Source organism: Cucumis melo, chromosome 6 (assembly GCF_025177605.1).
Source record: "Cucumis melo cultivar AY chromosome 6, USDA_Cmelo_AY_1.0, whole genome shotgun sequence".
NCBI lineage: Eukaryota > Viridiplantae > Streptophyta > Magnoliopsida > Cucurbitales > Cucurbitaceae > Cucumis > Cucumis melo.
In genome coordinates, this window is record NC_066862.1 from 37,531,478 (window position 1) to 37,558,364 (window position 26,887).

The 26,887-nt window shown below is 33.8% G+C and overlaps 3 protein-coding genes across 5 annotated transcripts; all 3 read right to left on the reverse strand.

Annotated features, from left to right (window-relative positions):
• Nucleotides 1-5,290: 5,290 nt before the first annotated feature.
• On the reverse strand, nt 5,291-9,481 carry LOC103493315 (uncharacterized). Of its 3 annotated transcripts, none has more exons than XR_538424.3 (3): nt 9,186-9,481; nt 7,850-8,120; nt 5,291-5,581 (listed from the first exon to the last, which is right to left on the reverse strand). XR_538424.3 is itself a non-coding variant. In XM_017045718.2 (2 exons), exons 1-2 carry the CDS (start codon nt 9,259-9,261, stop codon nt 7,882-7,884), a joined length of 315 nt encoding a protein of 104 aa, XP_016901207.1. In that variant the 5' UTR covers nt 9,262-9,471; the 3' UTR covers nt 7,677-7,881. The 3 variants fall into 3 exon arrangements, 1 of the variants encoding a protein (XP_016901207.1); XR_001763120.2 differs by having other exon boundaries at nt 7,850-8,156; nt 9,186-9,472; XM_017045718.2 differs by lacking the exon at nt 5,291-5,581 and having other exon boundaries at nt 7,677-8,120; nt 9,186-9,471.
• A 1,862-nt stretch (nt 9,482-11,343) lies between these two features.
• On the reverse strand, nt 11,344-14,346 carry LOC103493314 (elongation factor 1-gamma-like). The gene is made up of 8 exons (XM_008454019.3): nt 14,228-14,346; nt 14,048-14,093; nt 13,396-13,545; nt 13,228-13,288; nt 13,053-13,102; nt 12,838-12,939; nt 12,071-12,551; nt 11,344-11,972 (listed from the first exon to the last, which is right to left on the reverse strand). Exons 2-8 carry the CDS (start codon nt 14,054-14,056, stop codon nt 11,593-11,595), a joined length of 1,233 nt encoding a protein of 410 aa, XP_008452241.2. The 5' UTR covers nt 14,057-14,093; nt 14,228-14,346; the 3' UTR covers nt 11,344-11,592.
• An 880-nt stretch (nt 14,347-15,226) lies between these two features.
• LOC103493313 (elongation factor 1-gamma-like) lies at nt 15,227-18,078 on the reverse strand. Its single transcript, XM_051086801.1, has 8 exons — nt 17,963-18,078; nt 17,751-17,800; nt 17,130-17,279; nt 16,970-17,030; nt 16,810-16,859; nt 16,524-16,625; nt 15,841-16,321; nt 15,227-15,742 (listed from the first exon to the last, which is right to left on the reverse strand). The coding sequence occupies exons 2-8, from the start codon at nt 17,757-17,759 to the stop codon at nt 15,363-15,365; spliced, it is 1,233 nt and encodes a 410-aa protein (XP_050942758.1). The 5' UTR covers nt 17,760-17,800; nt 17,963-18,078; the 3' UTR covers nt 15,227-15,362.
• Between the last annotated feature and the right edge of the window lie 8,809 nt (nt 18,079-26,887).

The window sequence follows — 26,887 nt, forward strand, 5'->3', positions numbered from 1 at the left end:
AGACTCATTGCAGGTTATTTAAGCTGATCGTTTCGTCTTCAGACTTTCTTATATTTTTTTTTTTTACATTTCTACTCTGAGTGTTGGAATTGGATTCAATATGGTGAACACTCGAAAGGGTTCTTATGCGGCGAAGTCTTCTGAAGATGATCTTGAAGCTCGAATTTCATCGCCCCCTATGCATAATGTGAGGATAAAAGGTCATCGGTTCAAAAGTACTCCACCACAGAGACCTTACCGCCTTTCGTCCGAAAAATCACAGGCGAATGTTTCGACCAATCTTCATGAGCCTGTGCCGAAAAAAGTTGTTTGTCGTGATCGTGCGACGATTGCTGAACATGCACCTGGTGCTCCTGCAACTCATATGTTTGATATGGATTCCGATGATCTTGATGATGTTCCTTTGGCCCGTTTGTTGAAGAAGACTTCTATTCCTGATGTTGCGGTTGAAAGGCCTATAGACCCTCATGTATCTGATCATTCTAAGGAAAACTCGTCACCTGAAGGTGTGTTTGTTCCTACCCCTAGTCTTCAGCATATTTCTACTGTTGAACCAGGTCCGTCCCTTTATTCCTCACTAGTTCAGTCTTCTACTCCAAATACTACTTCCTCTGGTCTGAATAATGACACTGCATCTCCACCTGCTGATGAAACCGCTGCACCTAAAGGAGGGACTGATGTTCATAATGATGACGATGAGCTTGAACCTATCGTTCCTGAAGTTAATACTGGTGAGATCCTTGTTGATGTTGATGTTGATGTTAATAATACCTCAGCTACTTCAACTAAGTCTCCTGCATTTCCTGAGGAATCCTGGCCTGCAAAGAAGAAGTCGCAGCAGAATTAACGAAATATTACTACCAAAACTGGCAGAAAGAAGATACCTCCTCACGTTCCATCTGTTCCAATTGATGAATATCTTTACACCTAAGGGGAATGTTTTGCGCTGGAAGTTTGTTGTCCAGCGGAGATTAGCTGATGAGGTAAATGTCTAGAATAAACATCATTCCTACTTGAGTATCATGAGTCTTATTAAAAGAGCAGGTTTATCCAAAACTATTTTAGATGTAGAACCATTTTATCCTCAGCTAATTAGGGAGTTTATAGTTAACTTACCAGCTGAATTTTAATGATCCTAGTAGTCCAGACTTTCAAACTGTTCATATTAGAGGTTTCAAGTTCAAAATTTCTCCCACTGTCATAAATGGTTTTTTGGGAAATAATATTGCTCTTGATTGTTGTCCGACTGTTACATCGAATGAAGTTTTGGCATTTGTCTTATCTGGTGAGACATTATCTTCTTAGCCGGTGAATGGGATTTTCGCAGTTGCTCTAAGTGTCAAATATGTTATATTGCACATGATCAACATTGCAAATTTATTACCTTCTTCTCATGCTTCCAATGTGTTTATTGCCTTGGGGACTTTCCTATATCAGATTTGTAACGACGACGTGGTAGATACGAGATTGTTTATTTATAATCAACTACTACGGCATGTAGGATCGTTTGGTGTTAAAATCCCTATTGCTTTACCATGGTTCTTCTCTGGTCTTCTTCTTCATCTGAATGTTGCGGTTTTGAGAGAGTCTGATGCTCCTGGACCGAACCCCAAGACTTTATCCCTAAGTTACAGGCTATTTTAAGGGTGCCATGTGCCTGCATAGTTCATGACATGCATCCCTCTCTTGAAAGTCGACTCTCTAATTTGTCACTTGAAGACGTTTACTCTTTCTACAAGTAAGGGGATCGTGATCCTAAATGATATTTCTTCCTGGTCCAAAGGGGGAGAAGTGGCAAGGCTGGCTATTTTTGCTGAATGATGGGTGGTTGACTGTTTTTGTATCATAATGCTGAATTTTTGTTTTCTATTTATTTTAGAAGTTTCTCATTTAGTTTTGTTTAACCTTTTTGAAAGGATGTTTGCTAGTTCTAGAACTTCTCTTCTGTTGATTAAATGCCGACTGTTTTTATGTTGATCAGTTTGGTTGTTGTTGAATGCTTGTGGTGTTAGATCATATAATGTTTTAGGAAGATTGGTATGACATGCTGATGTATCTACACTAGCTAATTGATCCATAAGATGGCTCTGAAAAAGTTTGGCATTAAACCAAGAAAGAAATCTCTTTTGTTAGACAAAAGGGGGAGTTTGTTGAAGATTTTGTCTAAAAGAAAATATGAGATTATCTTTCTAAATATAAGATAATCAAAAGATATAAAAAAAATTCTCCTTTATTTTAGGAATCTTGCAAGATATCTTTATGAAAATAGGAAATACATATATAAACCGGGTTATCGAAATACGCAACTAACGACAAAACATAAAAAGCATACATTGTTTAAGGTTGACTAAATAACGACCGCCTGATTGCTAAAGCTGCAAGTACGAGTTAATCGTAGAAGCTGCAGGTACGAAAAGGTAGTGCGATCTTATGACTAACGGTTTTGGATGTTAATCTAAGTTGATTTATATGATGAGTAATAAAAAGGACAAAGTAGTGGTTTAAGTGATCACAGCAGAAACTTCGGTAGAGTATGAAGATATCGTCCGAAAGATTCACTCATGTACCCAGGGGGAGCCTGAAGTCAGACATCATTGAGAAGAATTACTCATGCATTCAGGGGGAGCCTGAAGTCTGAAACTATTGAGCATGTTAAATAGTCATATAGTAGAACAAAGTTTATACATTGTTTTTATGTATTTTGACTGAAATTGAATCTTAATAAAATTACTCATTAGGGCTGTGCACAGCTCCCTAGATGTAGGCATCATTGACCGAACTGGGTTACTAAAGTTTATTGTGTTATTCTCTTTTGTTGTCCCTCTAGCTATTACAATAGTTATTAACATGATGATTAACTTAAAGTTATTTGATTATCTCACATTGTTTTTTCATAAACTAATAATTTTAATTTTTTTAAATGCACTTTTGTCGGTCAAGTTCTTTTATTTTTTTTCTTTTTATAGTATATTATTGGTCAAGTTTGTCGTTGAAAATGAACAAAGTTGGTGGTTGGAGTTAGTTGTTCGAGACGATTGTTGAAGTTGGCCGCTAAATGTGATCATTGTTGAAGTTGATCGATAGAGGTGGTCTTTCACATTCATTGTTGCCTAAGGTAAATGTTGGTATTGATTGTTGAAGGTAGTTGTCACTCATCATTGAAGTTGATTACCAAAGGTGATTTTCGTTGAACTTTATTGTAAAGGTAGTTGTTAGAGCCCAAAGTTGAAGTTAATTATCAAAGGTGATGTTCAACATAGTTTGTAGTTGTAGGTGGTTGTCAAAGGCAAAAGTTGGTTACACAAAGGTGATCTTAGAGTTGGTCGAAAGAGTTTGTTGTCGAAGCCTGAAATTTGTATTGGGAAGGTGGTTAACGAAGTTGATTTTCATCGAAGTTTTATTTGAGATGGTTACCGAAGCCCAAAATTAGTTGTGGAAATTGGTCACACGAATGTGGTTGTCTGAAGAGGTCACCATAGTTTATCGTTGGAGGTGGTTGCCAAAACCCAAAATCGACCATTGGAGTTGGACGTGTGAAAGTGATCGTCAAAGTTGATTCTCAGAGTGTGGCAATAATCATCGTCAATAGCGGTTGATGGGTGAGCCCAATGTGAAAGTAGTCATCAAAGTTGATTCTCAAACTGTGGTAATGATAATCGTCAATGGTGGTTGATGGGCTAGCCCTCTAGAAAAATTGGGGAGAAGAAAGCGTTGAGGTGAGCTGGAATAATATACCAATTCAACTCCACCAACATGTAAAGTTGGTGAGCCAAACAATGAGTTAGTATATTATATCAACTCAACTCATCTCGTGTTTGTGTGTCAAACACCCCTTAAGTATTTTGTCTTGTAAGTTTATTATCAATTTGTTTTACATGTACATCAATAGTGAGGATTAACTTGAACAATGTAGGCATAAAGAATTGGTTCGAAATGCAACCAAAGTCCTGCATTGGTTATAAGGGAATAATCATGGAGAATATAAGTTGGTTATAAGGGAATAATCATGGGGAATATAAGTGAGGAAAACTATTTCTATTTTGTATGAAGTCTTTTTTAGGTGAAATCAAAAGCAAAGTGTTTGTTCTACCTAAAATGTGTGATCTTATAGTGTTTGTTTCTCTCTCACAATTTCAAAAAATGTACACTAGGTTAGAGCTCCAATTATTTTGCAATAGACAAAATCTTCCTATCACAAGAACTTCTAGATGGTAGAGTGCTATGTGATATCAACGAAATGTTAGTTCTTAATGGTTTTAGAATTGAGTCATTCTACATTAACGCTTTTAAGATTGGATCAACTTGCTACCTCAACTCACTGTCATCACTAAATTTGTCATCATTTGTTTGTCGTCTCTCTACTTGCAAATGCTCCATTCATCATGTTCTCTTTGCTCGATGCCCTCTCTGGCACTAAGACAAGGAACAATGCTCAATCTAAAACGAATAACAAATAAGAGGAATGAACCATTCCTTCCAAATATAAAGAAACAGGACGAAATTCGATGACTCTAGTATAACGATGTTTATTCTACAAAACTCGTTCAAAATCACATGAAAAGAAGTGCAACAATAGTTAATGAACTATGACAAACATCAAATCCAAAGAAAATGGTGAGGGGCATCAAACAATAGCAAATGAATGACAATGATGACGATGAAGGCACCAAATTTAGCGAGAAAGAAAACGAAAAACAAAAAAATGGTTGGTGCATATGCCCTCCTAGTACGTCCCACTCTAATCACATAAACAAAATTTCAACTTTTTAGAAGAAAAACAATAATCTATGATTGAACAATTGAATGGAATAAACAAAATTAGATGTGACCTAAGAAGTAAGTTATTTTTAACATGGCGTTAACTTTATCATTTAAAATTTCACAAACTACTAGTCAACCTTAAAGTAGAAACTGCTTTAACTAATTTCCAGACCTATACAATTATTTTTTTCATATCTAAGGACCAATGGCAAACCAAATAAAAAAGACATGAATTTCTTACTTTAAGGACTAAAATTGTGTTATTTTTTCTTCTACGAATTTGGTAGATTTTATGTTTTACTCCCACAGCATTCCCCCCAACATCCATATCCATTTTTTTTATTAGCATTTTAGTAGAGACCTAAATAAATCATCACAAACACCCTGAAATTAGAACAAACCAAAAGTATTTTCCTGATTAATAACTTTTTCTTTTATTCTTTGTTATTGGAGAAAAAAATTGAAGGAGAAGTATGCTGGAACAGGTTGAATTTTGTTAGATGGGCTACACATTGAGATTAGAAATACATTTAAAAAATTCCGAACATATTTAAATATTGGGGCTTTAGTCAAACCCTTTCGGCTTTCACCATTAAACTTGCTATATGACATCAATTTTACAAAACCTGGACTCGTATCCTTCAAGCACTCCTTACAAAATGATCCATTATGATATGGGAATTACAAGGTTATGCCCCACCCCCAATCTTTTTAAAAAAACAAAAACAAAAATCTAACCTTACAACATACTCACTCTATCATCTCACCACCTTTTAGACATTTGAAATGCAATAATTCTCCAACACAATGGTTTCTGAGCCTGAGAAAAAAACCAGCAGAATATATTCAGGTCGTATAAGAGAATTTCGGATCAACAAATATTGTCAAGAACAGGGTATGGTATAGTAAACATTTGAAAATTAATATGCAAATTTATACAGAAAAGAAACAATGACAAGAGAAGTGCTTGAACGTTCGAGGTGTGATAGACCTATAACACCTAATTTCGCCAGAACACAAAATGAAACCACAGTGATGCAAGTACAATCTAAAAGACAATTAAAATAAACAACAACTCACAGTATTGATAGAGTGTAGTAGCAAGAACCACGTAAAAGCTAATATACCAAGTCTAAAACATTAAAGAGTCTATAATAAGCAATACAACAGCGAAACCAGCAGATTAAATCATGAAGCCACAGACAAGGTAAATTATTAGACTAGCGTTTGTGCAATATCTGTCTTCAATGTACACATGAATAGCATACTCGAGCTCAACTCAGGCTCAAAGATTCCTAGGGAATGTATAGTTTTTTTTTTTTTACGAGTTTTAACACCGTTATTGTATTACATGTTCTCTTCATGTGTCCAATACATGAATGTCTTTCCCTAAGTACCAAATAAAGTGAGAATCCTTTACTTTCAATACTCACATAAGTTATGGAAAGAAGCCTCTAAGAAAGTTGTACTTTTCCTGCGGACTCCAGCTTTTTTTCTAAGAGAAATTGATTAAATTTCAGAAAACATATTCAAAACGTGGACTCCGGCTTCGGGTAGAGTTAATACAACAGCAACAGACAAAGTCCAAGGGCATTGTGAAGCATGAATTGGTCAAAGCTAACAGTTTTATTCCAGCCCTTATGCCACAAACTATTGGCATTAGTTTCTTAGGAGGTGTTGGGGAAAGAAGTGAAGTTGTTTAATCATGAGAGTAGGAGGCGTTTGGGACAAGAAGTGGAGTTGTTTAATATCGAGAGTTGTTAAATATAAAGAGTTGTTTAATTGTGAGCTATATAAGGAGTTACTAAGTCATGGGCTATAGAACTCTTACTCCTTGAATCAAACAGAATGAATTTGGTATTTTCTGGTGTTTATAATGGATGTTCTTACATTGAACAGCTTTTTCGGGACATTCCTTCAAATGAAATGCCAAACTTCTGTGAGAAAACATTGTTATGCCTAAGTTGTGGAAAGTTTTTTTACAGCTCTTCATGGAGTTTAAGTTATTTTGTAATTAGATTCATTTTTATGAATAACAATTGGTAGAACATCTTATGCTCTTGGTGGTGCTTAACATGATGCCTCTTCATCCATCTACCTTTCCTATTAATAATATATTTCCTATGTAGAAAAGCATCCCCACGATCAAAATTTGAATATTACTTGAAACCTTAAGTAGATATAATGTTTCGCCCCACCCAAGCACCTTCGGCTCAGCCTCTCAGAAAGCTATTTGCTTTTTAAAACACCATGTCAGGCGTTTCCACTTCTCATATAAGAGTTATTAATTGTAAATTGTAAAGTTCACGCCACGATGAGTCTCAACCTTCCACATAAAAGGATGGCAAAGAAGGAAAAGATGAGAGATAAAAAGAAACAGGAAAAGTTGGAGTCGTTCGATATGTAGAAAAACTTTTAGCCTTTTAGGATGTAAAAATGATTCCAGAATGGAGAAATGAAGATGCAAAATTGAGCAATCTCCTATATTAAATGCACATCCGAGCATTATGCATACCTCTTAGAACAAAACCTGCGGCTGCCAACAATTTTTTTCATATGAAACGGCAGCAGTACATATAAAATACGATCCTTTTGACAATTTTTTGTAATCAGTTCTCCGCTACATATTGGTGCAAAAAACACAAGCCCTCTTCCAGTCTCTATGCATTTCGATACTTTTGGCCAAGTGGAAAATCCCTTTATAATTCCCCTTGGGCCTCGGGACCCTACTCCTTTGTATTTATTTCAATTTTCAATGGAATGATCAGTTCTTTGTCCAAAGAAAATTAATATCTCATTTAACTATCCAAATCAAAACTATTTGTTGTTTTGAATATCATTTTTATGTACTACTTCCATGAAAAATAAGAACTTAATGACAACATAGAGGACAAGAATGAACGAGACAAATTAAAGAAAAAGAAACTATTGGTCATGCAGCCATGGATAGAAAAATAAAAATGCCACTACATATATTTTGCTCGTACTGTATTCATCACAGGCAACCATATCATCTAATAGCATTCCAGCATATCAATATGAAGCTATTTCAGGTAAGAATAAAAGAATGACGAGATCAATGACATACCAAACTTAAGTGAACTAGAATTTCAGATATTCTCAATCCCGAAGACCAAGTTCAACCTCAAGTTCATCATCTTCTTCAAATAATTTAAGAAGTCGGGCATATTGCTCTTCTCTTCTCTTCTTTTGCCATAACTTGAAAAGGAAAAATGATAATAACACAGCTACCAAAATTCCAAGGAGGATGATGGCAACCATTGAACCAGTGTTGCTTCTGGAGGATGGATGATTCCCAGAGTTAATACTATCTTTTTTACTGGAATCATCAGAAAGGGCTGTAGTAGCCAACCAAAAGAAGTGTTAAGAGATAGCTGCAAAAGTAAGTATTCATGACTCAATACGTACTAATTGATGACTTAACATTTACAAATAGACAACAAAATTCATTTCAAGATAAGACTCAAAAAAAAAGTAACCATGTTGGGTTTGAAATCTACAAAGTACTAAGGGACATTTAGGACAAGGAGTTGGTTATAATACTCGAGGTTATTATGGTTGAGTTATAATAAATTTGTGTTGAAGTGTACATTATTTTAGTTTGGGTTACAACAGTATGTGTTTGCAGGGTAAGTTATTTTAGTTTCAGAAAGAAATAATAAACGCTACAAGAAAGGCTAAAAAAACCATGAAAGGTAAAATAGTAAAAACTATAACAAATGAGAGTTTTGAAATAGTGTAGACTACAACTTGTTGGGAGCATAAAATAGCATTTACTGTTGCTACATGGTTATTATAGTCTTAGGATAGTTATTGCCCAAATGCCTCCTAACAGACTATTCCATGCTTGAATTTCCTTTCTCCAGAAATCATACAAATGAAAATAAATAAATAAATAACAATGAATACGGGGTTGAAGGAAATCAATATCCGAGCCAGAGATGGACGAAAACTCCTTATTTTCATTTTCAATTAGCAAAACGGTGCATAGCTCAATGAACAAAACAGAGTTCATGGCTGGCTTCTTTATGGTACAAGAAGAAGTTAATTTTGTATGTTGACGTGGAAAATTCAATATTGAAGAAAGATCATAATACAGCAACCGACCATGAAACACAAATAATAAAGTTCTGAAAACACAACTTGAAGAAAGAAAACATAAAGAAAGAAACAACAAAGATCCCAAAAGACTTGTTCAACTAATTAACAGGGTATGAGATTAAATAAAAACCCAAACAAAAAAAAAAAAAAAAAAAAAAAAAAAAAAAAAACAAGATCTCGATTCTCAAGACAGAAGAATCAACGAAAAACATTGAAAGAGAATCAGGAAAAGAAAGAAAAGGAAAAATGACATAAAATGAATTGAGGGATGGAAGAAAGAAAGAGAGATCTGAAGGAGGTACCGGAGACGAAAAGCAGGGAAAGAGAAGCGGAAAAGGAGAGGAAATCCGACGGTCTGGGACTCAAATTTCTGCTCATATCTATATGTGTGTGGGAGTATGGGATTGTGGGAAGAATAGGGAAGAAATTGAAGGGGTGGGATGGAAGAAAGAGAAAGTAAGAGAAAAATGGAAGAGAAGAAGTTGAAGGGGGAAAGCTGAGTTGTTGGAGAACAAAAACAACGCTAATGGATGCTTGAGGCTTAAACGCTTCCCTGTTTTGTGTTTGGAAGTTCTGCCTTAAAGGAATTCCATTTCCATATATTGTATGATTTATCTTTCCATTCTCTTTTTACCGTCCTTTATAATTATTCCATTAATTAACTTATTTTATTTTACGGACATTTTCAAAATAAAATATAATAATTACATAATTAAAAAACATTATTTTATTTCCTATTAGGGAATATTTTTTAAGGGGATGCTTTAATTCTCCACTTTTTTAACTCAAAAAAATACCAAAAAGACAGAAAAAAAATTGTTGGAGTTTTCCCTTCTTTTTCTTTTCAAATATACCAAATTTTATGAAAATATTTCAAAACATAACACCACCGTTTATGATCGGTACATAGATTATGAAATTTTATTATATTTATAAATATTTTTAGTAATTTTTCATTTGAAATGACCTTTTTTAAATTTTATTTGAGAAAACAATTTTAGAATATAACTACCTAGTGACGATTTTGTTTGTTCTATCTTCTGTATTTAAAATTTATGTTTTTCTTCTTGTTTTTCAATCATGATTTTTATATTTTTCTAAGAAACACTTAATTCTATTATTTTAAAGCAATAGTTGTGAGAATGAAAATCAAATTTACTAACTTCTAAGATGGAAAATCATGTCAACTATCGAACTAAATTTCTTTTACAAATAATTGAGAATTTAAAAAATATAGATCGAAGAGGTGTTTAACTTATCTTAAAAAAACAAAATCCAATAGCTTCTTGTCCAAATGGATAACTATTTTGCTTTTTATTTTTGGTTTTTTAAATTTTGTCTTTGTTTTTAATAGATTATTTTTATGATCATTTTCATTCGTAAATAAATACATCAATTCTTAGTTAAATTACGAAAATAAAAACATAGTTTCTAAAAAAAAAATATTTTATTTACTTTCTAATATAAGGGTTGATTTTTTAAGACACTCTTAAAATGTAATTAATAAAACAAAGAAACCAATAGATTGAACTAATACTTTGTAAACTTAATTTTTGAACTCAACTTCTAAATTACAGAGAAACAAGGCAAAATGCAATAAACTTATTCAGTTCATTTTTTACCATAATATACATTTTGTTAAATGCAATAGTTGAATTCTCAACCAATTTTAAAAAAAATAAAAGTTTTTAAGAACTACTTTATTTAGTAATCAAAATTTAGCTTCGTTTTAGGTAACAAAAGAAAAAATTTGAAGATAGAAATATTATTTATAAACTTAATTTTAATAAACAAAAACATAAAACAAAATGGTTACATTTAATATACAAGAACCCAGTAAAGAAAATGAGTCTGCTTTAGTTATGCGGATGTAATAAAATGATGTAGTATTTACATAGTTAGCCTTTTCATGCCTCCTTAATCCTTTAATGAATATTCTATTTGCAACACATGACATAAGATTAGATATGGATATTAGGCAGTCATTTAATTTATAGATTAAATTGAATAAATTGAAATACTGTTTTTTATAGGCTTGTAAAAATGTGGTTTAGAAAGTACAGTGAATCTTAATTGTCCTGTTTGGTTTGGAAAGGAATACGGGACAATGAATCAACAGTTGAGTTCACACGATTCCCCGATTTTGTCCTCAAATCAACATCTTCATTTCCTACTTAAAGAAAACAATAAAATCACTTAAATTTTACTTGACTCAGAAACATCTATACATTGGTAGAATCCACCCTACTCTATTACTTAAAATATAACCATCTCATCTCCTCTTCATTTAACTTCTAGACTTTCTATTATTTGAAAACTAAATAAACCCAATTCCAGTTTTGTATTTCTCATCTTCTATGCCCAAGTTATTTCTCAATCTTCAAGAAGGTCTGCTTTTAATCTCAGATATTTCATTCCATAAAGCTCTTAAACATTATACTCCAATAGAAACAATAAAAATTACGCATCATAAATCATAAATTATCACTTAATAAGCTAACGAAAGCTCGAAATTTAAATAGAAAGCAAAAGAGTATGTTTCAGTTTGCCTCGGGAAATAAATAAAAGGAGACAAAATCTACTACTTCAAAATACGACAGAAAACAAAATCGACCCACAAAAATAAAAAAAAAAAAAAAAGCACAGAAACCTTACTCTCAAAGTCAGTTCTCTAAGGTCCCAACAACAAACCAAATCTCTCGCTATTTCTCACTTGAAGCATTTGGCATCCAAAAGAGCTTCACCCTCAAATGGTTCCTGGTCTTCGATCATTTGGTTCACCCTCTCCTTCTGGGCTTCATCCGAGATATCCACCTTCTTCCACTCGTACAACTCCATGTCGTAACACTCGTCGAGCACAAATTGTGGGATTTCTTTTCCACGGAAAAGCCATAGTCCCTTCACCTTGTATGGTGCCTCTGATCCGATCACAAGCATCTTTCCAAAGGCATACTTCCGAGCAATATCCATTCTCTGGAGGAATCCACCAACTTTGTTCAAAGTCACAAATGAAACGGTATTCTCATCGTTGTATTTGTAGTCACAGAACCAAAGGGAGTACCCTTCTGGGTCATACATGTCCCAGAATCCTGCATTGCGTAAAACATATGGCCATAGAATAATTCAGTTAAACTATCCTTTCCCAAGGAGAAATCCAGCAGCTAATGAGGCTGACGAATGGCCATACCTTTGATTGCAATCTCACGGAAGTTAGTCTTAGTGTTCGAGTAGAGACGTTTCCACTCATCCAAAATCATCGAACTAGGAGGAAGCAAGTCAAGGGGATTTTTGGCCTTGGGCTTCGGTGCCTCCTCCTGAGCAGGTTCTGCAGGCTTCTCTTCTTGTTTCTTAGGCTCAGCCTTTGCTTTGGCAGCTGCTGCAGCCTCTTCAGGTGTTTTCACTGGTGGGACAGCATCAGTCTGCTTTACCTCACCAATTATCTTTTTGAAATTTGGTTGATTGACCAATGTCCAGAAGTACCTCTCAACGTGGGGGAACTCAGATGTAAAGCTTTTAGTCAACAAATAGGTGAATCCCAAATAGAGATTGCATGTAAGAATGATATCAGCTAGTGTCACGGAGTGTCCAACGAGGAATGTGTTTGAAGCAAGGTAGGAGTTCAAAGCACCGAAAGATCGCTTTAGGGCAGCATTAGCGGTTTCCTCTACCTTCATGAAGAAAATAATACCAAAGAAATAATTCATTCATAGGTATCAAAGGAATTAATTTACATGGTCTGAAAAGTGAATGAAAATGAATACATGTTTATGTATGTATATATATATATATAAAATAAAAAATAAAATGAAAAGAAAAAAGGATCTTTCAATCCAACTCACTTCTTTTATTAATGCCCACAGATAAAGAATACAAAAGAAGAAAATAAACCTCAACCATCAACATCCACTTTCAACCACAACTCAAAACAGCAATCAAAAAATAAATCCAACTTACACCCGGATGGTAAACAGCATATCCGAATCTAGGCCTCAAAATAACTGACAAATTATTATCAATTTCAAATGTGGAAAAATCAATCCATTGTTCAACATGTCCCTGAAAAGAATAGAATGAAACAATTGATAAATAGAAGCAAAGACGTTCCTTTCTAATTGAAGAAAAGGGAAGAAGCATAATCAAAACCAATTAAGAAAACAAAGGATCTTTACACAATCTATGGAAGAAGAGCCAAATAAACCGCTGTCCTTCAAGCGAGCAACTGCACCATTTAGAGAAAAAAAAACATTAGCATAAAATAAAAACAAAATGAAGAAGATTTCCATTTCAACTCATCTCCACGGTTATCAAGTCTCTCCCAAGGAGAAACACAGAATAGTAGTTTACCATAGCGAGCTATAGCATTGCTCTCAAAGATAGCACCATCGGGTGTTTCCAGAACAGGAACCTACAATACCAAACAACAATATTTTAGAATATCCAAGCGCATATCAGTTGTAAACACTATCTCTCACACAGTCAGACTAACAGGCATCGCCAGAGATATATGTTTACCTTCCCAATAGGATTCATTTTCAGATATTCAGGACTCTTGTTGGTCACGCCCATTGTAAAATCTGGGGAAAGATCAACCTTGACACCATTGTACTCCGCAGCTATTAAGGCCTTGAAAGCATTTTTGTTAGTCTTCCAAGAATGCAAGACCTGCAAAATCAATACACATATGCATCAAGAACAAAACTACATCAGATCAGAAATCCATTTCTCGTAAGCAACTTAATAAACGAGTAATCAGACATTAAATTTATGAGCCGTGCAATCAGAACATAAATTCGATAGACTTTGACATGCAAGAAGCAAAAAATGGGATGGATAACTAAGTTCAACATAATTCTAAAAAACTCCATCCTTCACAATACAAAAATGAACAAGGATAAACATCAATCGTCAATAACATAAATCAAAGCAACTATTTCTTCAATCCTCCTATGCAATAAATATATCAACGTCAAACACTTTCCAATTTCAAAAGTACACAAATTAAGGAAATACAGCGGACACAAAAAAGTATCACTTTCGAAGATAGATTACTAAATTCCTCCAAAAATACTCAAACACAGTGTAAAAACATCGGATCCGGAATAACTAGACGAAAATAAATCCACTGGTTCTGAAATCCAGAGCAGAAGTAGTGAGAGAGACTCACGAGAGCCATCGCTTCGCGGAAAAAACGTTTGGCTCAAAAATCAGATCTGAATAAATAGGAAAGCAAAGAGAAGAGTTAGGTGGTGGAAAAACAAAAAAAAGGGAGAAATAATAATAATGATAAGGAAGAGGAAGAGAATGAAGGTGGAGAGTAGATAGCGATGAAAGAAAGGAGAGAGACCTGTGAGAGGGCGAGCGTTCTTCCGAGAGCAGGAAATGTGTTGGGAAGAGAGAGAGATTATAATGAGTGAGGGAATTAGGGTTTTGTAAAGGGTTTTTTTATTTTTTATTTTTTATTTTTTATTGTTTTTGTTTTTGTTTTTAATGTATGGCCCAAATTGGGAAGAAAAATGAGTTTTTGCCCCGCTGCTGTTTGGAAATGAGGTTTTCTTTCTTAAATTTTAATTTTAATTTTAATTTTAATTTTAATTTTAATTTTAATTTTAATTTTAATTTTAATTTAAACATTTATTCAACTCAAAACGACTCACTCTCTCGTACACACACAACATGGCATAATTCTCATACAAATCTCTCTCTCCTTCTCTTCTACCTCTATCAAACTCTTCTTTACTCGTCTCTCTCCTCAAACTTCTTTTTGCTTTGCTTTTTTCCTTTTAAGCTTCCAAATTGGCATATTTACTCAATTTTTTCAAGAGAGATTCTTCTAGGTCTGATTGGGTTACATATTCGTTGAATCATGAATGACAAAGAGTGAATAACTTATGAAAAAAGATTTTTCAGAAATTCATTTTCTTTGAACAAAACTCCTTAATATGGAAAACTAACTTTCAAAAGTGATTTTTTAGGTAAAAGCTCAAATGGGCCCATTTAGATTGATATTCATTAAAAGTGTTCTTATTATTCCCAAATTACAATGAAAGAAGTTAATCTGTTAATTAAGTATTTACCTTAAATAAACTTATTTTATAAATCGAATTTTTATTTAATAATTTCATAAAAGTAAAAAGGTATAAATTACTAAACACTTTTAAATGAGAAAAGGTCATGGTTACTTATATGTATGTTGTTGCTAATTATAAATGGTGACAATCTGTCTTATTTGAAAGGCTTTTCAAATATAAACATAATTTGATTAGGAAGGAGGATTGAGGCTGTTTACTCATCTGGTATCATTGTCCTCTTAATGTTATCTTCGTTATATCAATCGATAATGGTATCAGTAAAAAGTGACAAAATCTATTCGAAATGGAGGCAGAAAACAAAATCTGACTAAAAAACGTCCACAGAAACAATTCTCTCAAACTCAACTCTCTAATGTTCCCAACAATAAATTAAAAGTTTCCGCTATTTTCTCACTTGAAGCATTTGGCGTCCAAAAGAGCTTCACCCTCAAATGGTTCCTGGTCTTCGATCATTTGGTTCACCCTCTCCTTCTGGGCTTCATCCGAGATATCCACCTTCTTCCACTCGTACAGCTCCATATCGTAGCACTCATCAAGCACAAATTGGGGGATTTCTTTTCCACGGAAAAGCCATAGTCCCTTCACCTTGTATGGTGCCTCTGATCCGATCACAAGCATCTTTCCAAAGGCATACTTCCGAGCAATATCCATTCTCTGGAGGAACCCACCAACTTTGTTCAAAGTCACAAATGAAACGGTATTCTCATCGTTGTATTTGTAGTCACAGAACCAAAGGGAGTACCCTTCTGGGTCATACATGTCCCAGAATCCTGCATTGCATTAAACATATGGCCATAGAATAATTCAGTTAAACTATCCTTTCTCAAGGAGAAATCAAGCAGCTAATGAGGCTGACAAATGGCCATACCTTTGATTGCAACCTCACGGAAGTTAGTCTTAGTGTTCGAGTAGAGTCGTTTCCAATCATCCAAAATCATCGAACTAGGAGGAAGCAAGTCAAGGGGGTTTTTGGCTTTGGGCTTTGGTGCCTCTTCCTCAGCAGGTGCTGCAGGCTTCTCTTCTTGTTTCTTGGGCTCAGCCTTTGCTTTGGCAGCTGCTGCAGCCTCTTCAGGAGTTTTCACTGGTGGGACAGCATCCGTCTGCTTAACCTCACCAATTATCTTTTTGAAATTTGGTTGATTGACCAATGTCCAGAAGTACCTCTCAACATGAGGGAAGGCAGAAGTAAAGCTCTTAGGCAAAATATAGGTGAATCCATAATAGAGATTGCAAGTCAAAACGATATCAGCCAGTGTCACAGAGTGTCCAACAAGGAATGTGTTTGAAGCAAGGTAGGAGTTCAAAGCACCAAGAGATCGTTTTAGGGCAGCGTTCGCGGCTTCTTCTGCCTTCATGAAGAAAATAAATCATAACACAAGTCATATGCCAGAGGTAAAAAAAAGCCTACTACGTAATCAAATTTTCATCTTCTATTGCTGCCCACAAATAAAGAATACAGGAGAAAAAACAAACTTCAATCATTACCATCCACTTTCTAATACTTTGCAAGAAAAACAGACTCAATAGAAATACAAAAGTGTTCTAACTTACAGGAGCATAGTAAACACCATATCCATATCTAGGCGCCAGAATAGTTGAAATATGACTATCAATTTCCAACGAAGAGAAATCAATCCATTGCTCAATATGTCCCTGAAAACAATAGAATAAAAGGTATTATTAACAAAAGCAAACGCATTCCTTTCTAATTAAGGTAGAGAAGCATAATCAAAACTAACTAAAGAAAACAGTGAATCTTACATAATCAATTGGAGAACTCTCTAATTAAAGTAGAGAAGCATAATCAAAACTAACTAAAGAAAACACTGAATCTTACATAATCAATTGGAGAAGAGCCATATAAACCGCTGTCCTTCAAGCAAGCAACTGCAGGAAGTAAAGAAAAAAAACATTAGTATAAAACAATTTCCATTTTAACTCATCTGCAAAGTGAAGTCTATCCCAATTCCCAAGTAGACACATGGAATAGTAATTACCATAGCGGGTAATAGCATTGCTCTCAAAGATAGCACCATCGGGTGTTTGCAGAAGAGGAACCTAAAAGATTGAAAAACATAATTGTAGAATACTTAAGCCCAGATCAGTTGTAGCCATTATCTCTCACAAATTAAGATCATCGTCAGACTATTTGTTTACCTTCCCAATAGGATTCATTTTAAGAAATTCAGGACTCTTATTGCTTACACCCATGGTGAAGTCTGGGGCAAGGTCAACTTTGACACCATTGTATTCCGCAGCTATTAAAACCTTGTAAACATTTTTGCTAGGAGTCCAAGAATGCAGGACCTGGAAAATCAAAACAAATATACATCAAGAACATTACAGGCTATATCTTTGAATAAATGATCGGATCCAATATCTACTTTCAAAAACAACTTGACCAACGAGTAATTAGACATTAAACATCTGTGGCATGCAAGACGATGAATGGGATGGATATCCAAGTTCGATACACCTCAAAAACCACTAATAATAAAAACACTTCCCACCTATCTATGAGAGATTGATTGTTAAATTAGCATGCTCCAAAACAAATACTCAAAACGCATTTAGAAACGAACTAAAACCTCGCCATAGAGATCAAATCATAAATTCCATATCTTTATCAAACGAGATATTAGGCCGTCAGATCTAGAACAGCCAGACGAAAATAAATCCACTCGTTCTGAAATCATTTGGTAACTTAAAAACAAAAAAGAAAAAAAAAAGCAGCATAAAAGAATAACAGCGACAGCAGAAGTAATGAGAGATGCTCACCAGAGCCATATCGCTTCGCGGAAGAAAAACGTTTCGCTCAAAAATCAGATCTGAACAAATAGCAAAGCAAATTCAACAGTTAGTTACTGAAGTGATAAAAAACGGAGAGAACTCAACACCGTAACGAAGAGATTGGACGTTGAAACTGAATTTGGATAAAACAAAGGGAATTAAGAAGAAAATCAAAGAGAGAAATATAGGAGAAAGAGAACCTGTAAAGAGGCGAGCGTTCTTCCGAGAGCAAGAGTGAAGGCTGAGGGAGATGTGTCAGGAAGGGAGACTATAATGAGTGAAGGAATTAGGGTTTTGTAAACGCGGAAAGATGCTTTTGGATCGGGTCGCATATTCGTTTTGGGCTAAATTGACCCAGCTCAATTTTAAGATATTTTCTCATTACTTTCTTCTTTTAAAAACGTTATTAGGACAATGCAAACATATTCGAACATCTTACATTCTCATGGGTAGCCACTTTAGCATTGTAAGATGCCTTGTTATCTACAAATTTTCGAGTGGACAGCATTTAGAGAGTTTTGAATATATTACTAAAATATGGGTTTCTTTGTTTAACTTTTGGTTATTGCTTGTTTTCGTATGTATATGCTATATTGGCTTTAAGTCTGTGACTAGGGTCATGCAATAAGTCTTTATTGTTGCTAATTTTAAGACTACATCGCGTAGGTACAAGTTTTCCTCTCTCTTGTCCAAGTATAAGCGAAAAGAGAGATTTCCTAGGTAAGTCAAAGGTCGAACATAAAGAATTAATGCACTTAAGATTTTAATCATGCAATTTGATTTGGTATCTATATAGTATAATTTTATGAATAGTATTATCTATCCTATGTATACACTAGTAGAAAAAGGGTCTACAATGACAGTTAAATGCTGTCATTAAAGGTTTTCGTGACAGTTTTTTGGAATCATTGATGTAGCAGTCATGAAAAGTATTTTATGACAGTTGTAAAAAACTGTCACGAAATGTGGTTTTCATGACATCTAATAAATGTCACGAATGAAACATTTTATGACATATTATAATTGTCATTATTTAGTTTCGATGACAGTTAATAACTATCACAGTTTACATTTTACGACAGAGTGTAACTATCATTATTCATTTTCGATGACAGTTAATAACTATCATTGTTTATTTTTTATTACAACTTATAATTGTCATAGTTTACATTTTATGACGAAGGATAACTGTCATTGTTAAGATTCTATGACTGATATTAAATGTCATTATTTATCATTTATGACACATTTAACTATCATCATTTTACTTACAATGACTTTAATTAAATGTCAATAAAACTTTTTCGATGACAATTTTTTTTTTCAATTTAAATGTCATATTTTTGTTTTTAGTCACTGTTTTCAACAGCCCTCTTTCTTTTTTAATCCTATATTTCTTGTCGTCCTGCCATTACACATACTATTATATACCAATACAATCACATATGAAAAAATGGTGAACACTTTTATAGGCCCAACACACTTTGTAATATTACTTTAATTGTTGGTACAAATGTGTTTTGGTACGAACAAACTATTTAAATAACTACATTTAAACAAAAAAAATTCCTACCAAACCTACAAAAAAGCCTATACATCAATGAATTTGCGTAAATATGGTTTTATTGCTCCAATGGATTGTGGCAAAACCTAATAAGATAAGAGAAGGAAAAAAAATGATTCAACAAGACAACAAATTCACCCAAATAAACACATCACATTCACTTCATGACGGACAACACACTTCAACAACATAGAGCACATAAATACTTCAAGAATAATAACTTCTAAGCTTAGCTAAATTGATCCCACAAACTAAGATAAATTACATACACACTTCAACAACACTTCATGATCAACAAAACACTTTAACAACTCTTCATAATCAACAATACACTTTAACAACACTTTTTTATCAACAACACACTTCAACAACACTTCATGATGAACAACACACTTCAACAACACTATTTTATCAACAACACTTCATGATCAACAACACACATCAACAACACACTTCAACAACATAGAGCACATACTTAGCTAAATTACATACACACTTCAAGATCAACAACACACATCAACAACACACCTCAAGATTAACAACACACTTCAACAACACTTCATGATCAACAACACGCTTTAACAACATAAAGCACATACTTAGCTAAATTACATACACACTTCAAGATCAACAACACACTTCAACAACACTTTTTTATCAACAACATACTTCAACAATACTTCATGATCAACAACACACTTCAACAACATAGAGCACATACTTAGCTAAATTATATACACACTTCAAGATCAACAACACACTTCAACAACATTTTTTTATCAACAACACTTCATGATCAACAACACACATCAACAACACACTTCAACAACACACTTCAACAACATAGAGCACATACTTAGCTAAATTACATACACACTTTAAGATCAACAACATTTTTTTATCAACAACACACTTCAACAACATTATTTCTGGTGTCTTCTCTGTTTTCGCCCTATGCCTCTTAACTAATTCGTAATCAATATTAATGATACATTGGATTCACAAATTTCACATCACAATGTCTGTCTAATCATATTCTAACAAACTTTTCTTCTATTGAATACAAAGTACACAGCAGTATGAATATTCATCTTCTATTGAATTCAAAGTACACAGCAGTATGAATATTGAGGAATGAATGGATAAGATATTAAATCATACTATAATAAATATAATTGATAAAAAGAAAGATAAGCAAACTATAAAATCATCCTTACATCAATCAGAAAAATTTACATTGTAATTTAATTGGGTATTAAATCAATTTTAGAACCTTATGAAATTGGAGATTGATATTATGTATCGGTTAAAAAGAAATGGATTAGAACCTGGGTACGCGAAAGATTCGAAGCTGCACGGATGGCCAGCGAAAGAGGGTTACGTGCTGCGCGGATGGCCGACGGAAAATAAATTGGGGTTGCATGCGATGAAGGATGACCGGCGTTCGGCTGGGTAGGCGGTGAAGGATGGCCGATGTTCGACTAGGTAGGTGGTGAAGGATTCGGTTGGGTGCGGTGAAGGAAGACCGGCGAAAGAGTGGACTGGTCGGGCGTCGGTGGAAGAGTAGGTTGGTTAGGCATCGGCAGAAGAATGGGTTATCGCACGTCGACGAAAGAATGGAAGGACGAGGGATCGGGTTTCGGAAGGGACGGTAGGAAGATGAAGACTGAAAATGAAGATGAAGAAAAATTAGGGATTTTATGTTATTTATAATAAAATTGGGATTTTAATAAATTATATAATAAATCCTATACCCTTTTATGACACCAAATAACTGTCACGGAAAATAATATCCGAAAACAACGTCTTTTCCCGCCAAAAAAGCCCATTTTCACATATTATGACAATTGTTTCTTCTCTCCTCTCAATTTTTTTCTTTAGAAGTGTCATGGAAAGTCATTTTTCTTGTAGTAATACCTATACTACGTGCGTTGAAGAAACAAGGTGGACATAGTTTTAGTGATTTTGCGGAACACAAACTCAGTTATGTTGAGGCTCTGTGGATGCAAGAATGTCTAAGTTATCAAATGTAATACAAGGACAATCAGTCAATCGTGAAAGCATTTATTAACTTCAAATTTAAGGCAAGCAAACTCTTGGTGCCTTTGTCACATCGCCTTTCAGGACGCAAATACTCAAAGTTACTATATGATTTATATATAATCCAATTGACTACATTATATGCAACTCATCCTATATTAAGGCAAGCAACCTCTTGGTGCCTTATCACAATACACACTCTCATTTTTTATATGTATGTTAAGGAGGAATTCTGTGACAATAATGTATTCCTACATTCTTTCCGTTGCCAGATTAGTTAAGTACAGGTCATCACTATGTCGAATGACAACATTCTATACTTCATTCTTTCTCTTGAATAGAATAAGGTATTGATTGCAGCATTTAACTGAACAAGACAAATAATACAAACATCTAGATTCTCTTGTACTAATTTCATCTTATGCCTTATCATGTTTATAGATAAGTAATAACTTGAAGAGATAAAGAAATGGGAGAATAAAAATAGAAGGAAACTTTAGTCCTTTCGACTATGAGGTTCAAGTTATAGATACAATATATAAAAAATACAATTAGAAGTCCAAAGAAGTGCGTTGAGCCTTTGAGTATAATTTCTTGTGCTCATCGACTCTGTTTTTCGCCTATTACATTGAAGGGGAAAATGGTTGCAGATTCCTCTTAACTATACTCTAAGTTGTCACCTAAAACACGGAAGGAAGGTTAGGGATGAAGCGAGCACTCGTTTTCTAGATTCTCGCACACTTTATTATGAAGAGATAGCCTCCTTTTTATAAGCAAGGACAGGACTTAACATCGTCTAAGCTCCATTAACTCTCTTTTAAAGCTGCTCAACGCCGCAAATGTCTCTTCTAACATTCACGCCAACCATTTTTGTCTTCTAGTAATGTAAATTGCTTAGCTTCATTTCTTTTGTCGCCTGGTGATTGCATGATTCCTCGCCTAACTTTTGTTCCTTGGCTACTCTTTTCTTTTTCACCTAAAAATCCTATATTAAGACATAAAAATCGTGATAAACAAACATAAAATCTTTTATACCTAAAAGGCCATAATAACTTGTATTTCTACGAGTTATCAATTATATCATAATTTTTATTATTTTTAACAATTTTTCAAATTTAAAGTTTAAGAGGAATTGTCATGAATAGCAAAAAAGAAAAAAAAATAATAATGAAACTATTTATAAAACATAGTAAAAAAATTGGAAAAAAAAATAATAGAGATTTGGATAAATTTTGCTATATTTTGTAAATAGTTTCAATATTTTGCTATTTTTCAAAATGTCCTAAATTTAACTTAATATTTATTTTATAAAAAAATATCACATTATGATATATTATTTTGTAGAAAAAAATAACATATAAATTAAAAATACTATAAATTTAATTAATTTTAAAAAAATCATATTGATGAAAGAAAAAACAAATATATTATATATGTTCAAATTATATCTAAGTTAACTATAAATTAATAAATTGTCATTAGACATTCCAGGAACATTATTGTAATGACTCAACTTTTTATACTAAGTTGAAGTCATTACTAAAAAGAAACAATAACAAGAGACACTTTCTTGAAAAGAGGAAGACTAAATTTTCATTAAAAACATAATACTGAAGCACTAATACATAGACGCGGAAGCAAAACTGAGTCTCCATATGGCATGTCACGAATCCTTCTCTGTCACTTGCCAGCTTTCCTTTACCCCTAAATTGAGGCGTTCCCGAACACACGCAATCTAGTGATCCCGTAGGAACACATCTGGTCTTTGGTGAACCCAAAGGAACACCTAGGACAAAAATTGGTCTTCGGTGAACTCGAAAGAACACCTAGAACAAACTGGTCTTCAATGAACCTGAAGGAACACTTAGGACAATCGAGCTTTAAGTGACCACGTCGGACCACTCATACACATAACATCTCATGAGACTGGTGATTCCATCGGACTACACTGTCATAAAAAGGTGATGATCTCGAGGGACACCTATATGGGTACGACTCTAATAGAGAAAGTTAACAGAACGCTCATCCATAGCATGTAATATATCATAAACATGGCATGAATATTAATCTTAATGTCCTTAATCATGTGATCAATATACTATGCATCATCAACAACGTAAATCAGTCATCATCATCAATATACTACCAGTCATAAACATAATATCAGTCCTTCACTGGCACAAGCGATACGCGTACCATATGCGATCATTGAGAGGGTGAACGATAAGCCTGAAACAGCTCCTTCCCGGGTCTGAGCTTCAAAACAACACTTCTTCTTCTCGAATGAAGTAATTACAACCTAAATTCAACTCTAATGACTCCAATAAATTACAGACTCTTTGCAAAAAATAAACTAAGCCACCAACAGGGCTAATTACAATAATTAATGCAAATTAACAACTTAATTTAGAGCCAAATCTAAAATTAATCCATTTTAGTTCAACCATAGCAATTTATCATATAAATTGTACGAACCCACCATATGCAAATGAGTAATACTAAGCATGCTCTAATACCACATGATAGAACAAAAACATCAGAGATGGCATGTACAACGGAAGATTTAGATCATGCTTTACTCTATATGCATCTAAACGATTTAGAAACTAACGTGCAACTACTAAACGATAGACCTAAACGAAGAAAGTAAAAGGTAAACGATGAGCTTACCTTTTGTAGTTCTCAACTTCTTCTTCGATCCAAAGCTTCTTCTCTGCCTGAAGATCACGAGCAAAGAACAACTACTATGTTAACCTACTAATCTCAGGACCAAGAACCGAGTTGTGGGACTTGTAATGTGAAGTAATCTTTTAGAGATATGAAAGGAAAAAGGTGTATCGTTTAGAGATTTTATGAGAAATCATCATCTTCTTCTCATTCTGTAATGAGAAGTTTATATATTAAAATTATATGCAAAATGCATGCAATTTATTTCATATAATCTCAACACCTAATTAATCCATTAAATATTTAATGGAATTAGTGGCTTCTAATTCATAATAAGTTGCCACATTTCCCACTAACATTTAGTTTAATAAAGAAATTAGTCAAAGGGAAATTTGGTCATTTAACCAATTTGAGTCAAAGTCAAACTTTGACTTTTCTTAGTCAAAAGTCAACTTTTTGACTTTTTGCTATTTTACCCATCTTGACTAATTCTAACCTCCTAAGTACGAATTCGCATTCATTTTTCTAAAATTCAAATCATATTTGAATATAAAGTTTAAAGTTTATAATTATCGAATTATATCATATATACTTGTCGGTTTCTCTATCTTTTCCTAATTCGAACAATTCGAGTTACTTCAACATATTGTTCTTAGTTGAATCCATATGAGCTAGTAGAAAAACCTAATGGACCTATAGATCATGGACTCCAACGATTCGAGATTAACTGGCTAAACTCTTTTAGACCAAACTTAACCAACATTCGTTAACTAAAGAGTCATTCCACTAAAGACTCTTAGTTGCACTCCCCTCACTATAGATATATTTCTGTCTACCTGAAATAACCATGATGAGTAAGTTGATCCTTCACAGGTTGTTCATAATCTTGGCTGGGTCAAAATATCATTTTACCCTCGAGATTACATCTTGCTCCTTAAGGCCCACTGATCCACTATTGAACAATTGGTTTAAGGTCCAACCTATAAGCCTGAATCCTTCTCGGGCCAATGAGAAGGTGGGGCCCCTTGTTCAAGACTTGGATTCAATCCTTAAGGGAACAACCTATCTTCTATCCCATAAGTGGGTAGGAGTAGATTCCATTTTGCACCCTATGTCCCTAGCTATCTACTCGGTCTTATCCTTGAAATAGGAGGCTTATTGGGCCATCGATGATGAGTTGCCCTCACCTATGCAGATCTAAGGATACTACCGAATGAACAGAAGTTTATAGTTAGCTCAGGATTAAGATCAAGTTACTTAAGTCATCATAATTGAAATAATAAGTTTATAGTTTACGGTGTTATAACTAAGAGTGACTATTTCGGGGTTCCAGTCTTATGAAAACTATTTATATAGGACACTCCCACTCCTATGTCTCTACATGAACGATTCAGGATTATATCGTTTGTACTAACTACGGAGCGGGCCTCATCCATAGTGTTTTTCCAGAATAAGGCGCCCAGCCTTATTCATACACTATAGATTATTTGGGCTTTTAACTCAAACTTAATCCATGTTTATGTCTCTACATAAAGTTCAAGTGTATTGACAAACTCAGTAAAATAACATCGGGACCTTAATTTATTGGTTTTGAGATTATAGCATTCAATAATAAACTTTATTGAATAAAAAAAGTACAAGTTTAAGGACATAAATTCCAACATTAATGAAGTTTAATCCTTTTTCTAACGTTATTTTAAAGAGAATTCATGAAGTAGTTGGACTATATATACATGTGAAAGTGAACGGTAATAATTCTTTTACGGTAATTTATGATTCAATGTTGGTTGGAATAAATCAAATTTGATTCAAAGAAACTAAAAGAAAGGGGTCGTATTGAACACATTTTAGTTGTATGTTTTGAAAAGGGAGATAAGGGTGAGTTACAAATTGACAACCTAGAAGATCTTTTAATAAAGGTAGTTTTTCAAGTATAAAATGTGGGTTTACGGTAGTTTGAATACTTCTTGTTTGCTTCACTTATCATCTGGAATATGATTGTTCCTATGTTTAAGCAGAAAACAGAAATGACAGTTCAAGGACGGGTTCACAAGGTCTGAACTTGGCCTATCTCGTATGGCTTTACACACGTGCTGGCTTTAGGTCTTCTTCTCATTCAGTAAAAAGTGTAATTCCCTTCTTATATATATTCCCATAATATGACATCTTTATGGTTCAACCATTTCTTTTTATTTAGGGATATTTGTAGCAGAAGAGTGATTGGTGATGTTTTTCGTAAATATATATTTTTCTTCTTTCAAATTTATTTTCTTTTTTGAAGGTTTTTTCTTTCTTTCTTTCTCTTGAGAACATTAATGTTAATATTTATTTGTATGCGAAACATTAGTGTCAGTTTTACATTTAGCCTTCTTTTTCCTAATCTGATAACTTTGGTTACTTTGAACTTAGAGGTACTTGTAGTTTAAGATTACAAAACAGTAAAGATTATAGCTGCAAAATTGGATGTAGTATTGGTACTTGAACTGGAAATAACAACAAAGTTGGCTATGATTTTCTTGGTATCAAAAATGGGATTCTAAATTATAGTAGCTTGGAGATGAAGTTAGAATAAAAAAATTCTATACGCTAGGCTTTATTTCTTTTATTTGATTTGCAGGAAAAAATGAGAAGTTGGATTGGTAAAAAATATATTAGTTTTTTTTTCTTTCTCAAATCTCTCTAAGTTCTTCTCATTTTCCTCTTTTGATCTGTAAGATTTACATTGCATATTGGTATACCCAATCTATTGTGCAATTGCATCAGAGAATACCCATTTTGCTCCTTCCCTTTACAAATCAAAACACTGTTTAGCTTTTTGTGAATCACCATGATAATATCACAAACTACTTTTACC